This window comes from Ceratotherium simum, chromosome 6, assembly GCF_057802395.1.
Source record: "Ceratotherium simum simum isolate JZ-2026a chromosome 6, ASM5780239v1, whole genome shotgun sequence".
Lineage (NCBI taxonomy): Eukaryota > Metazoa > Chordata > Mammalia > Perissodactyla > Rhinocerotidae > Ceratotherium > Ceratotherium simum.
Genome location: NC_141905.1, coordinates 10,194,314 through 10,209,911, shown reverse-complemented (window position 1 = coordinate 10,209,911; position 15,598 = coordinate 10,194,314). Strand labels below are relative to the sequence as shown.

At 44.1% G+C, this 15,598-nt stretch overlaps 2 protein-coding genes across 3 annotated transcripts in view; both read right to left on the bottom strand.

Annotated features, from left to right (window-relative positions):
- The window catches only part of CSGALNACT2 (chondroitin sulfate N-acetylgalactosaminyltransferase 2), a 43,018-nt gene extending 41,140 nt beyond the window's left edge, over positions 1-1,878 (bottom strand). For both annotated transcript variants that reach the window (XM_087431865.1, XM_004432423.3), the window contains exon 1: positions 1,787-1,878. The gene's annotated coding sequence lies outside the window, so the exon portion shown is untranslated. The remainder of the gene's footprint in view (positions 1-1,786) is intronic.
- An 11,645-nt stretch (positions 1,879-13,523) lies between these two features.
- Positions 13,524-15,598, bottom strand: part of RET (ret proto-oncogene) — a 57,040-nt gene continuing 54,965 nt past the window's right edge. The window contains exon 20 of the mRNA XM_014788968.2: positions 13,524-15,562. Coding sequence (XP_014644454.2) covers positions 15,405-15,562 — 158 coding nt within the window. The 3' untranslated portion in view covers positions 13,524-15,404. The remainder of the gene's footprint in view (positions 15,563-15,598) is intronic.

Below are 15,598 nucleotides of genomic sequence, written 5' to 3'. Positions count from 1 at the left end.
GGTGTTTCGTTTCCCCTAACAACCACTAACTTGAGTAACACAGTTCTTACCTAAGTATTATACAACAAGCTTCAGGGACAGATCATCACCAGTTCCATCTAACAGACTCGTCTAACAGACAGTTGAATAAGTAATGACACTCTGGAAGAAGACTGTCATAGCTGTGCAATCCAAGGAGTAAATAATAATACGGTAACGAATCATCTAAGTCTTCGAGTCATAATAGTTATGCTTTTTACCAATTTTTAATGTTATAGAAGTTAAAATAACAAATTCTATTAGAAAAAAAGAGGAAGGCTCCATTTTGGTTAAAACGTAATTTTCTACCTACCTTATGATTCAGCCATTCCACAGCTGACAGAAATGCATACAGATGTTCACCAAGACATTTACAAGAATGTTCACAGCATTCTTCAAAATACATAATATACAAATATTGGAAACACAAATATCCATCAACAGAAGAGTAATCATACAAAGGAATACTACACAGCAATAAAAAAGAATGAACTACTGATACACGAAACACCATAGGTGAATCTCAGAAGCAATGTGCTGAGCATACTGTATGATTTCATTAATACCAAGGCCAAAATACACAAAACTAATAGATGATGACAGAAATCAGAATGCTGATGAGGGGGGCGGGGCAGGGGTATCACTGACTTGGAAGAAGCAGAGGGAAAATCCTGGGAGGATGAAAATGTTCTATAGGTATAATTTGATCTAGCTGGTGGTTACACAAGTTAATAAATAAGTATTCATTGAGCTGTACAATTAAGATTTATGCACTTGATGACTTCATACATATTTGATACCTCAATAAAAAAGTTAAGAAAGAAAAAAAATCTAATTTCCAAATTGGAACCAAAACTGTGCTTATTTATGTCAAAATTCTCTGAGCCATAAATACTGGAAATCCAACATCCTTTTTACATTCTTTTAGTCACATGACAATTTTAAATAAATGGTATCAGAATAATAAAACAAAATGAACGTTAACATTCTCAGTCATAAAATACTTGGTTTCCCCCTTCTAAGTTCGAAAGTACTATTTTAATATAACATTAATTCCACCAGAAATGAAGGCCCAGTTTCTGAGAACCTTCAGTGATGGGTAAATGTCCAGACACCCCATATAAATCTCAAGAGCAGGCTGAAGGATAAAAACTTAAGATTTATAATCAAACAACAAATAACATCACCATAAATAAAAGCATCACTATTGCATTTACAAATTATGTCTCAGCCAGTTGCTCAGGAATAGTGCAATTTTCAAGACGAAGTCTGAAAATGCAAGAGCCTCCCCGTCCCGCGGTCTCCGGGCCCCACCAATTCCTACCCAAAGGTGCATTTTTAAAGGGCCTGGCATCTGGCAGAAACAGAGGGGCTGCCCTCGGAGGATACTACTCTAAAGCAAATAAAGAGCTAACAGCTGACTACGAAGTTTATCCCCTGAGAGCAGCAGAAATAGTGGCGAGTTGGTTAAAACAAAAAAGTGATAAAAATAAAACACACGCAAACCAACGGTCTCTGGCAACACCGTTCTCAAAAGAAAACTCAAAACGCTCCGAAAAACCGCAGCTTTGCCTGACACCGGGGCAGACTCCGGAGGGCTTGTCCGTGAGGCGACGCCACGGGGACAGGACCCCCGGGGGTCTCGTCCGAGAGGTGACCCGAACCGGACAGGGACCCACAGCCCCCGCCCGCGCCCGGGCGCCCGCACTGCCCGGGCCCGAGCGGTGGGAGCCGCGGGCGGGCGAGACCGGATGGGCCGCGTACTCACCGCGCTCTCCGTCCGCGCAGCGCAGCCGCCGCCCAGCCACCTCCTCCCCGGCCGCGGGCACACCCCGGCGGAGTCCCCTGCACTGAGGCCGCCACCGCCTCACCAGCCCCCTCCCGGCGCGCCGCCGCGCCGACAACGGCCACTTCCGGCGCGCATGAGGAAATGAGGCAGCCGCCGCGCGCGCCCGCGACGCCCCGCCCGTGCCCGCCCCAGCCACGCCCACGCCCCCGCCCCAGCCACGCCCGCGCCCAGCGCCTGCCATACACAGCTCCATGATTGGCATACAGTACTGATGAATCTGTTCAAAATATGCATGTGTGTGTAGCTCAAAAAACGATTTGTGGAGGCTAGGAGAGTGCCCCCGGCAGGAAACTGCTCCTGCCGGAGCAAGCGTCTGCAGGGTACGTGAATACCAGCTCAGGCCGGACCCCCGGCTTTGCAGGAGAGAGGGACTCGGCCGGGGATGGCAGCACTGTCCTGCGCGGGAGTCCTGTCCTTGGGAGCCCGAAGGGGCGATGAGTGCCTGCGTAGGCACTGAGCTAAGGACTGATAGGTCACCGGAGCTGTGAGAGCATCCTCCGGAGTGCTGGGCTGCGCATGAGGCCCTAGCAAGGGAGCCCTGGGCTGCCAGTGACCTTAGGCTAGTCACTCCATTTCTTTGGACCTGAGTTCCCTTATATATGGAACGAGGGAGTTGAGGTAGGCATTCTGGAAAACGGCTTCGCGGTCTGACGTTGCATGATTTTAGTGAGTGGAAAAAAGAAAAGCCTTCTCTGACATCCCCTCCACTTGACTGCTTATTCCAGGGACATCACCAAGGCACTTTGTCCTGCCCTGGGGAGTAACGGCTTGCAGTCAAGAGGATGCCGGGCTGCACCAGCCCCTGCCTGTGTCTGGGCGGGACGTGGCGGTACTAAGAGTGGCTCTGAGGTCAACCTTCCACCGGCTCTGCCTCCCATCGGGGTCTGCTTTCCTCACGGAGCTACCTTGGCAGGCAATCTGGGCTTTGCCTCTCTAAGCTTCAGTTTCCTCAGCTGTATTGGGCCAATAACAATAGCGTGTGCTTCCTAAGATTGTTGTGAGGATTATACACAATTTTGTATTTGAAGTGTTTGGCGTTGTGTCTGGCAGATGACAGGCAGTCGGAGCTCATTGTCATCATTAAGTGCATTAGTTAGAGCAGAAGGCTGGGATGACTATGGGATGTGTCCTGTAGAAGAGGCATTCCAGGAGGGGAGGATTTGTTCCTAATCACAGCTGTCTTCATTGGACGATGGTTGTTGGGATGTCTTTAACCCAGATGTTCTCCTTGGATATGTCCTGTGGGAAATCCTGTGAGTGAGAGGGTCTGGACAGTCTACTTCTAAGCCAGGCTTGCTGAATGTCCAGTCTTTTCCCAACTTCAAAGTTTCCCTTCTCTCTCATGTCATTTCTGAGCACTTGTAAACATTTATAGTTCTAACACTACTTCCCCCCAACCTGGCCCAAGAGTAAAGAATTCATCTAGTCATAGATTCCATGGGTCTGTGAGCTCCTGAAGATAAGGATCATGTCTTTTCATCTGCCAGTACTTTGCACATAGTAAGTGTTCAATAACTATGAATTGAATTGATTAAAATAAGAACATGCAAGGGTCCTTCCCTTGTCCAGAATCTCTGCCACTTGACCAGCTTCTTGAGCAGACAGTGTGCCTGACTAAATTTACTGCCTGTCATAAGTAAGCTCTCTGTCTGGTTGGCTGGTTATGCGTTAGTATGGAGATCAGCTTTGTGTGAGTCTACTTAGTGTAAATTAGTTCTGTGGAGTCTAAACCTGCCATGAGTGTTTATCCTGTAAGTTGAGGACCCAACTTGGGTGTGTGAATGCAAAGGTGAGGTATTCTCTCTTGGGAGAATTAGAGAGTGGGGAAACTCTGGCAAATGGTACAGAGCACAGCATTGATGGATTTAAGAGGATAAAACAAAGTTCTTTAAATACTTAAGGCATTACTACAAGTAAATATAAATGGCAGATCACTGAACTATCAGGGGATTATGTTACCAGGTTGGCAGCTTTGAAGCTCTCAATCCAAGTCTAAGTCCACCGTATGTCCTTCGTTAAGATGCTGTAATCAGCCCATACTTGACATCCTGCTGATGGCCCTTAGGAAGTCCACAAATTCAGGGGCATCTGGACCTTGTCCTCTAGCCTCACATCTAGTAATGGCAAATGCTTAGGCTGCTCTTTCCTTCTGCTGTCCCTGGACACTTTAAATTGGACAGGACTGTCTGCTCCATGAGGGCAGGGATGCGGCCTCTCCTATTCTCTCTGGCACCCTAAGCCAGGCATGGGGCCTGACCCATTATAGGTGCTCACTGCATACCCATGGATATGTGATTGAGCGAATGCTGGTAAATCCTACAGCTCTAACTTTTCTCTAGTGGGGGCCAAAGTGATAGCAAACATAAGTCTGTTCCTCCACTAACCACATGCAAAACAGCTTCCCTTCCTACCAGGCTGCAGCACACAGTAGAACCACTCCTGCCATGTCAAACATTCTCTTCTTTGTCCTCCTCTGCTAGCCCTATAAGTGCCGGGTTTTCTTTTTCATTTATAGCCTTTGTTTTTCACCCTGTATCCTCCACTTCCCTTCTGATCATGCTGTGTAGCCACATCTGGCACAAACAGGGCATGCACTCAGCAGCGGGTGCTTCTCCCAGCTCCCTCTGTTTTTACCCTTTTAATCCTCTCGACCTCCCTGTGGAGTAGGTTATGGTCCTCAGTTTACAGTGGAGAAAACAGAAGTTCAGAGAGGAAACTGCAGAGGCTCTCCCAGGACAGGGCCTGATGTGAAATCGAAGCAGTGGGGTTAGGGTTGGTTGTCCCTTCTTGTAAACTGTTATTTGAATCCTTTGTTAGAATTGTTTTTAAAATAATTGAGGTTCTGCCATCGCTGGATTTAAACTATTAGTTTTTTATTATTTTTTAATTGCTAACAAATACTAAGTGCATGTAATTTGAATTTGGAGAGAAGATAATGCATAATTCAAATTCTATGGCAGATAAGGGTGATTAACCAGGGTTTATAAAATAAGTAATTCCCTTGGAGAAAATACTAAAGTAACTTTAACTGTGGTATGATTAATATCAGAAGAAGGTAGTTTTTTTTTTAACTAAGTTTTTTCCCAACAATCTCCAATCTGAGGCTTTTCTTTTTCTTTTTTAAACTATAAAGCTTTTCCCGTCCCCTAGCCTGCCTTTGAGTCTCTGCCAAGTGCACGCGATGGGGGCTGACTCTCTTGCCATAGCAAGCTCTGAATAAATAGCCTTTGCCTGTTTTCGTGTGGGTGATCTTCATGTGTCTCCACAGTTTTCCTGGTGGCCCCACCAAGATGTGGTCTTCACTGCTTGTTGCCTCAGACCACAGCCTTCAATGAGGTACAGTACACACAGAGGCCCTTATGCCTTGCTGTTCTTGGCTTATCAAGTCTGCAAGGATGTGGTAGGCTGGCATTGGGTCTGACTTCTGCTCTCTTTGTGTTGAGTTCCTTACTATCTATTCTCAGTTTGGAAGTCCGGTTTTGTACTGATTCCCATTTGTTTGGCATCTTTGATGAAATCAGGCCATTCCTTTCATCTCTTTTTGCTGTCTTTTGTGTTACTTTTTTGTGTGCTGTCTAAAAGTGTTGTTTGTCATGACAAGGAGAATCATAGGGTCGAACACAGGCACAGGTCCTAGAACCCTGTTGCTCGAGCCACCCTCACAGTGTTGTGAGTTTGGGGTTTCCACCAGACCAGCATCCATTCTCACATGGTATTCTCCCCTGTGTCTTCCTTGTGGTCAAATTTCCCTCTTCTTATAAGGACATCAATCATTGAATTAGGCCCCACTCTAATCCAGTATGACCTCATCTGAACTTAATTGCATCTACAAAGACCCTATTTTCAAATAAGGTTAAATTCACAGGTTCTAGGGGTAAGGACTTGAACATATCTTTTGGTGGACATAATTCTACCCCCTATAGATGGCAACCTCATCAATTTCTGGTAGATTCAGGCGCTGCTCTTTCTGCACTACACCCTGCCACTTTTGCTCAACTTTTTCCTGGGAGTAAACACACAACACAGGTGGTAAGCATTTCAGATAACCCATAGATTTTCTCTATTTCCTAGACCTTAAATGTAAGCCTCGAGGCGTTGGTTGCAAAACATTCCTTCCTGCTCTGTGATACCACTTCTGCAAATTTAACAGGAAGAGACTTAAATGCACTCCCGAGTATTTGGGACTATTAGTGAGATTCCAGAGGACTCCTCTGTTCATAAGCAAGTTGATCTGCTCAGGATCTACCTTTGCCTCCTGCATTATACTTGATGCATACCCCAGATAAGTATCTTGACACTGTACCTGATACTCCATGGGCTAAAAATCCCACTGATATGGGAAAAATAATTGGAGCAGAACTTATTAAAGTTCAGATAGATCCTACCAAACCATTACCCAAACTTCCCCAATATCACTTGAAGCCAGAGGCAAGGAAGGGATTAAACCTACAGTTGAAAGCCTTATATCCAAAGGTCTTCTCATACTCTGCCCTTGTAATACACCCATTTTGGTGGTAAAGAAACCAAGTGGACAGGGATATCCATTTGTTTAAGACCTCAAGGCCATCAACAACATTGTTATTCCTCACTTCCTAACCCAAATACCATCCTGCAAGCCACTTATAGTGAATCTTTGCTCAGCTTTTTTCAATGTGCTTCTAGAACAGTCAATAATTTTTTTTGTGCTAATGGCAAGATATCCACAACATAAAATTTACCATTTTAACCATTTTTAGGTGTACAGTTCAGTGGCATTAAGTACATCCACATTGTTTTACAACCATCACCACTATCCATCTTCAGAACTTTTTCATCATCACAAACTGAAACTCTATACCCGTTAAACACTAACTTCCAACTTCCCCTTCCCCTAGCCCCTGGCAACCACCATTCTACTTTCTGTCTCTATAAATTTGACTACTCTGAGTACCTCATGTAAATGGAATCATACAGTATTTGTCTTTTTGTGTTTGGCTCATTTCACTTAGCATAATGTCCTCAAGGTTCATCCATGTTGTAGCATGTGTCAGAATTTCATTCCTTTTTAAGGCTGAATAATGACAGTCAATACCTTTTTTGCCTTCACTGGGGAGAACAACAGTCCTCCTGGACAGTCATGGCCTAGGGGTTCACTGAAGCTCCCTGCTGTTTTTACCAGGTCTTTAATCAAGATTTATCTGATCTAAATTTCTCTTGTGATTCAGTTCTGATAACAATATGTAGATGATCTCCTACTCTGCTCAGAGAAAAGGGATTCCATTTACTTATTCTCAGCCTTAGAAAAAAAGATTCATAAAGTTTCAAAAGATAAATTACAGTTTTGCCAAAATGCTGTCCATTATTTAAGGCATGGCACATCTCCAGGGGGAAAAAACATTCTCTTCTGATAGGCTAAAACCTATCCAAATCTATCCTAGACCCTTCACAAAGTGACATTTGAGAGGATTTCAAGGTTTAACTAGATATTGCAGACAATGGGTGCCAAATTTTTCTGCAATTGTGACACCTCTTTATGAATTGCCTAAGTTCTCAGTAAGAGATGAACAGGCCTTCTGGAATCTGAAGGCAGCTTCCTTCCCTAGACGTCCATAACAACAGAAAATCCTTTTGTCTACTTGTGCATGAGCAATCTGGACAAGCCCTTGGAGTTTCCTGGGAACCATCCCAAACCCATCACTTACTACAGCCTTCCCCTGACCTGGTGCAAAGGCTTATCTCCCTAGTCTTAGGGCAGGTGCTCTGCTGCAAAACTTGTTGACGCTTCTGCTGATCTAGTTCTAGGCTCCCTCCCTGACCTCATAGTTCTTCCTGCAGTACAGACATTACTAGTGACTGAGAACACAACACTTTTCAGCCAGCCAATTAACCTCTCATGAAATTCTATTACTGCTCTCCCCCTCACATTACTATTCATTGCAGCAACACCCTGAATCCTGCCACTCTCCTTCCCCTGTCAGAAGATGGGGAGCCTTCTGATTATGTTACTTCAAATAACTAGGGAACTCTCTGCACCTCACTCAGATTTATTAGAGTCTCCTACTGAGAACCCTAACCTAATACTGTTTGTTGATGGATCATTCCTGAAGCTGAAGTTATCAAGCAGCATATACTACTGCTAATTTAAAGTCTCCTTTAGAATATAGTCCTCTACCTGAGATAAAATCAGCCCAGATGGCAGAACTTATTGCATTCACTAGAGCTTGTGAACCAGCCAAAGACTAGAGAATAAATAAATATACAGATAACAAATATTCTTTTGGAGTAGTACATGACTTTGTGATGCTAGAACCCCCACTAAAATGGACAGCAAGTTAAGCAACTTTTAGATGCACTCTACTTCCTGGAGAGGTGGCTATTATAAAGGCTGAGAACCACGCAAAAAGAGATAACGTTGAAGCTAAAAGAAATGCTCTAGTAGATCATCATGCCAAACAAGCAGCCTTAACCAAGATTATGGCCCTATCTAAACCCTCAAAAGATAAGTCTCTGCAGCAACTGAAAGAGGCCGTTATATAATATCAACATTTAGTCCCTGATTCTGAAAAGGAAGAGTGGGAAGAATCTGACTGTGCTCTTCATTTAGATAACCTCTGGTGTCCCCAAGACAGTCACTTGGTAGCACCAGATGATTTCAAATGGGTATTAGCTACATTTTTCCATGAAACTACTCATAGAGTACAAATTGATTTCTATCTTAAATCAACTCTGGAAGAGAATATTTAAAGAGACAGCTGAGGTTATTTTAGGGTTATGTGTCACCTGTCAACAACGTAATCCTGGAAAAACTATAAAGATGGGACATGGCCAAGAAACAAAGCCTCAAGGGCCCTTTGAACACTTTCAGTTTTTATCAGATTTTATCCAGTTTCCACCCTCTGTGGGATTTGAATATGTTTTAGATTTAAATGTGTTACAGCAATGAAACTTTAGGGCATCAATCCTTGGGTTCACGTTTTACAACTAAAGAAGCAATCTGGAATTCCACACAACAGGAGGGCTACTCCAATAGGGGATCTCAAACTGAGGATTCTCAGAGATCCTCTAAAAGCAGCTGATCTTCAGAAGCAGACAGCTGACTCAAGACCTTTAGAACAAGCAGATGACCTAGGATAGCGGACAATTTCTGCCCAAGACGTTGGACCAGGACCCCTGTCTAATTCCTGTTTTGTTTTTTTATCTGCTTGCTTATAACCATTCTTCTCATTTTCTACAGACCGCTGGTTGTCATGACCCTTTTCCTCTCTTGTCTTTACTGTTTATTACAATTGTTAGGTCAGAACATTGCTAATTCTAATGCCATTGTTAGATTATCCCAAACAGTAGCCACTGCCCTAGATCTTACTGCCTGCTGAATCTGCCATCCGCCACCAGACCCCCATGATGAAAACATCTGGGAAATTCAGTCTCATCAAAGAGGGCAATAGGGAATTATAGCTCATGGCAGCACCATTTGCAGCAACATGTACCAATGACTTTAAACAAGTGATTGTGCTAGTATCCTTCTCTCCCAGAAAAAGAACCAATTATTACAATCTATTGATCACACCCTAGGTAATTCTAAATTTGAATTCAACAACCTTCATAGGATGATGAGTCAAATACTTGCCACCTATAAGAGATCATTACAGATCTAAATATGTAATCCAGCTAATGCAGTTCTGGCCTTCTGTCATGAACAACTTCTTTCATCCTAGATCTCCATGTATCCCTACCAGATACGACATCTTCTGTGGTCAGGATGCCTGGTCCTGTTTCCTTCAGATTAACATCTCATGTATGTTAGGAATAATATTCCAAGACTTGCCTATGCACAGAGACACAGAAACCCTATAAATCAACAAGGCTGAAAATTCCAACTCAGACTTGAGCTCCAAAACGAAGTCACCCTTGATTATTCAGCAGTCTACCCGAGGGAATTACTGACTCATTGTTTATGAGAACAATCAGAGCAGCGTTCCCATTGGTGGGAATCATACATTCAGGATAGTAAGAAATTTATCACTAACTCTGGCAGAAGTCATTAGCGATACTATCTCTTCTCTAGGTGGAACACAGATCAGTCTCAACTCGTTGGCATGAGTAGTGATGGACAGTTGCATTGCTCTAAATATCATGTTGGTTAGTTATGGTCTATGACATTCCTAATACTGTTGTTGGATCAGTGAAACAGGACAGGTGAGACAGGCTATACAAGGCAAAGCTACTTGGCCCTCTTAGGTTGATCCTCATGGACTATATGGGATTTATCCTTGGCCTGGGTTGAGATTCTTGGTTCAAAGCATCTTACAGGGATTATTAATTGTTCTTGTTTTTGTCATAGTGGTCATGATGCTGGTCCATTGCATTCTATCCAGGGTTTGAAATGCTTCTGTACAGCCAGTTCCTCATCAGATGATCACCATGATGATACAACAGAAAGGTCAAGAAGACAGTTGGCCATGGAGATGACTGAACCAGCAATCTCTAAGTAGTGAAGATCTGGATTTCTAGACTTCCCTGAATTCGTCAACCTCTCACAAGCAAAAGTGACCAAAAGGGTGGACTGAGTATGCAAACAGACAGTGACCAGACCACACAAACCAAAGAACTCTGACCCACAACCTCTGCAGTAAATAGCCCAGAATGGTCAGGACTTGGTCAATGAATGCTGGCTTCCCTGTTTTTTGCCGCCATTTCCAACTCAGGACCAATCCGAGAAAGCCAAATATGTTCCCCAAGTGAATCACATAAGACACCTGGCTTCTAGTTAACATGTTTCTAGCTTCCCCATGCCAACAACCTTGAATCACAGGACACCTGAAGCCTCCCCTCCACCCCCTTTTTTTTACTATAAAGCTTTCCCACTCCGCTGCCTGCCTTTGAGTTTCTGCCAAAAACAAGTGATGATGGCTGACTCCCTTGCTATAGCAAGTTCAGAATAAGTAACTTCTGCTTGTTCTCATTTGGGTGGTCTTTATTTATGTCTACAAAGCTAATGATTCTAGATAATTGGACCTCTCTTAAAAAATATAATTTTCTACCACAACACTTCTTTCACTTCTTTCATTGACTCTCTTGTGAGAGACCAGAATCCTTTCATTCTCTATGTCACTCCTATTCTTAAAAAGTCACTTCCTATAATCTTACTTTTCTTTCCAGACACTCATAATGTCCCCCAAACCCTTGGTGTGCTCCTGGCCTCTCAGGCCCCGCGGCCATAGAGCCAAGAGGAAAATTTTCAAGCTCTTTAAAACTCTCAGGAGAAAGGCACAAAATATACTCCTGAGTGAGAGGAGCCTCCGAGGACAGAGGCTGTGACACAGGTACCACACTGGCTTCCCGCAGACCTCCGGTCAAAGTCCTGCCTCAAGTAGCAAGAGGCAGCCTCATGTTCTGCCTTCTCCTGGGCTGGACCCTTCTCGACTCACAGGAATGACTTTCCTCCGTGGGGAAAATGACAAGTGCAGAAAAAGACTGGAGTGCCAGTTAGAAACAAGAGCAGCCAACAAGGATAGGGTTTACTCTGGTACTGTCTACAAAATTGACAAAGATAAATAAAAACATGGACACTTAAAATGAACTGCACATTTTTATTCAAGAAATTGACAGTTTGCACAGTAAATATTATCTGTGTATGAAATATCAAAATGGTTTCCTTCCCAAAAAATGAAAAAAGGCTTTTTTTTTTTAGTTTTAGAATGCACTTTCCTTACCTTGCCTAATTTACCTCACACTAATTTTGAACTTGAATTGCTCAGTGTTGTCTGAAAGGACGCAGGATCATGGTCTCTCCTGGTGTGGCACAGACCTCCTGAAGTCATAGTGGTTGAGGTGGTCTTGGGTCGCAACTCCCTCCATGCTGCCTGGCCCTGTTCTCTCTGACACTGACGTCCCTGTAGCTGCGGAGAAGGCCTCCTTGTCACAGCTCCCTGGCCTGGGCTCCCACTGAGAGATCTCAATTGGCCACGTCCTGTGATTTAGCACATCCCAGAAACATCTGCAAAAACATCTTGTCGCTTGACATAGCAATCAAAACCTGAGTTGCAAAGATTAACTGTGATTTCTTTCAGACGTTCACAACATGTGCCTCTTTAACTCTGAAGGTGAAGCTTATTCTCCTAGCTGTCACACAGCCACCCATCCGGCCCAGGCTGCAGGACACGGCAGTGTGCCCCAAACTGAAACGCTCTCTACATACAGGTTCTAGTTTCTCACGATCTCAGCTAAGAATCCTTCATGTGAGTTCCAGCTCCCTAAAGAGGTGGGCGACTTAACAAAGTTCTCACAAGGCCTCCAAGGCTGCCGCCGTGGAGAAGGGAGAGGGCCAGGGCAGGGAGCCTCGGTGGAGAGGGGCGTTTTCTGTCTGTGTGGGCGCAGGAGCAGAGGACAAGCTCTGCACACATTTTCATGCTGAAGATCAGAGGGGTGCGCACCCCCCGCTGCACATGTCCCTCAGACCCACCCTTACTACCTCTTTTCCAGGGCCACAGAGGGAAGGATTTCTTAGGCACTTCCTAGAACCACCCTAAATACCACCAGCTAAATATCCTATGTGAATATGGTTGAAGGAGGAGAGGAAACCATTCACTGCTCTGCCGGGGGGAAATTATACTTTCCCTTCTAATTTTCTTTTGTATATAAAGTATTTGTCCAAGCCCTGTTCTCAGATATTACACTCAACTACATTTCCACCCAAATAAGCTGGCCTTATTGATGGGAAGGAATCCTTTGTGGAGGCTAGTGGAGAATGTGCTTTTTAAGAAGAATAAACCAAACACACCCACACAAACACTCCTAATGGAAGTTCTATGCTCTGGAAAAAGGGGCTTTTAGTATTTTACTATTAGCTTTTCTCAGCACGGGTTTCTAAACATTCAGAGGGAGAGGCGGTAGCAAATAACTGACCCTAGAAATCACATTTATTTCCAGTCCCTGTGGTCCAGGTTGAAGGAGGAAGCCGAGAGCAGATGCAGGCGCTGAGGGCCAGGAGCTGTGGCACCTCGGGCCTGGGACAGCCCCTGTGTGTGCAGATGCATAGGTATGCACCCAGGAAATGACACGGGCCCTCTGCATTCAATGCACAAGGCAACTGTAAATCAGAATTTATGTTGGTGACAACTTGTGTTTGCCGACTCACTCACCTGCTCCTTGCCAGGCATTTGAGGAGGAGCTCACAGAATTTCTACACAACCCAACAGGAAGACATAAACAGAAGTGTTTAGTATTTTAAGCTTCAGAGTGGTTCAGGGCAAATTTTTTCCTCCAACTTCTAATGGACCCTCTAGTCATGACTATGTATTTTACATTCTCTCTCCCACAACCGTCCAACTCCAGCTTCAAGGAATGAGCAGCAAGCAAATTGCTAGAGAACTGCAAATACCTGAACTCGACCTTGGCTGCTGCTCTGGTCTAGGGAAGGAATTCCCCAGTGGCAGAACTAGCTGAGTTTTTAACAGTTACTATAAATGTGCCTATTCACATACATATTGTGCAAGACAAATCAACAACATCACCAAAAGCCTCCCAGTCTTTTGGTCCCTATTACTTCCTCAGTGGTTACCACAACAGATTCCCTTGTGATATTTGAATCCTTGTATTGAAACTTCAAAATCAGAAGCCTGATGTTTCCAACTAGGAAGTTAAAAAGAGAAAAGAAGTTTACACATTTTATGATACGTGATTTTATTTACATAACTGAAATTATTTTATTAGTCACCTTGATTACAAAAACAAATTAACATGGTACGGTTTAATAAGCTTTCATAAATAGATTTTACAAATTTTAATAACTGACACATTGCTACTCAGTAATACTTAACACTTAGTAACTTCTGCATATATGCATATGAAAATTCTGTCTGCTAGGACTAATAACTATGAGTACTTTTATAACTCAGGAATACAGAGATTATTAGTCAAGAGTTAATTCCCCGTCACTGGGTCAGCCAGTTGGACCTGGAGTTCTCACCCTGCCGAGAACAAACCTGCTGTAGCAACTCACTTATTGGGTAGGCATTTTTAATAATTTGACAGAGTTTGTCCTTATTTCTGCATTTAATAAGACTATGATTAAGCACATCTGAAAACCAAAAGTTTACCACAACTAGATATTTTTAAAAGAAGTTATCACAGTGTATCTGAAAAATGGCCCCAACCTAAAGCCACGTTACATCTCCAGTAAGTGTTTTTCCAGCTCTCTCTCCGGGTGTGTGTACACATTCACACACACACACACACACACACACACACACACATCTCATGAGGCTCCGACATATACTCAACCAAGCCTTCTTGGCTACAAAAATGCCATGATCTTACTGCTTTTGTGAAATGCCTATAAAATACAGTATTTTAATGAGACTACTGTAAGTCCTTTCACAGTGCTTTAAGTCTGAAGACTAGGCAGTGTTTTGGTAACTGACCCTCTCCTGCAAAGTTACAGTGCTGAGACAGACAGAAGCGCTGCTGGGACTTCCCGAAAGCCACCCTCACCAGATGGGAGGAGTGCTGAGTGTCTGTGACCACAAACGAGCTCTGAAGAATGACAAGAAGGTTATGAGTCATGGTCAGACTCTAAGAAACAAAAACGTCTTGCTATAGCAGCATTAAGTTACAGACACAGGAAGAGCGGATACATGGACCTTTTCACACAAGCTCTATAAGAGCCAAAACATTGTCTTTTCCACATCAGAATTGTAATCAGAGGTGTAGCAATCTTTGGTCATTGTCAATGCTACTTCTAACATAACTAGCTGAACTGCCCCTTTAAACTGAGCACTAGCTCCACCCTCTCCCAGTGTGTGAGATGAGCCACCACCTTTTGGCGCTGGACGCGTGTGGTGTACCAAAGGCAGGCGGGGGTGGGGGTCACAGCAGCCGAGTCTCTGCTGTCAACAATCCTCGGACTGGAGGCCACTCCACTCAAACGCCCCTTTTCTTTGCGCTGTTCTCACCTGTTCACTCAGTGAAGGGGACAAATGTGACTTGGGGGCCCTCTCCCCTCACACCGCCGATCTACTAGCAAATATGGCATCCGATCTCTCCATTGTGCTAAATTGAAGAATTATCTTAATCATGATAAAAATCAAATGTCTTCCTAAGAAAAGGTTATGTGATTTTAAAAAACCGTTCCTAGGATCTCAAATGCTGAGCCAAGGCCTGTTGCACAGTCCCCTCTTCCCCTCCAGCCCCGGCAGGGCTCTGACACCACTATGAGGCCTTGCTGGGCTGTCATTCTGTCGCTTTGGCCAGTTTTTTTCCTGCTGCCTTGTGTGTGTGTGCTTCATGTTTAAATCTTGTTGCCTTGATTGCTGGCAACCAGAAAAATTAAACAGTTCAGGTAGTGAGTCAGGGACCCACATGTGTGAGCACACAGTGTATGGTGGTCACTGATGAACACAGACCAACACTGGGCGCTGCCGAGGGCTGAAGAGAAAGGAGTCCCTGATCGTTGGACTCAGAACTCTTGTCCAGGGCGCTACGTCTGCTAAGGGCCGGCAGACTTTCTGTTCTTGGCATGTTTTCCCCTTGTGAGTCCATTACCTTTCACAAAGAAATGTTAACTATCAAACGCGTCCATTAACTGTGCCGCTGAGGGTGAAATCATCCAGTTAGCATATACACTATCATTTGCATATCTCGGACACCCAGTGTTAGTGCCATCGGCTCTCGTGGGTGGTACAGGACTCTCTTCAGGCCAGTTCGGGTCTGACATGCCTAAAAATGAAAACAGATCATTTGTTCTGCACTGAA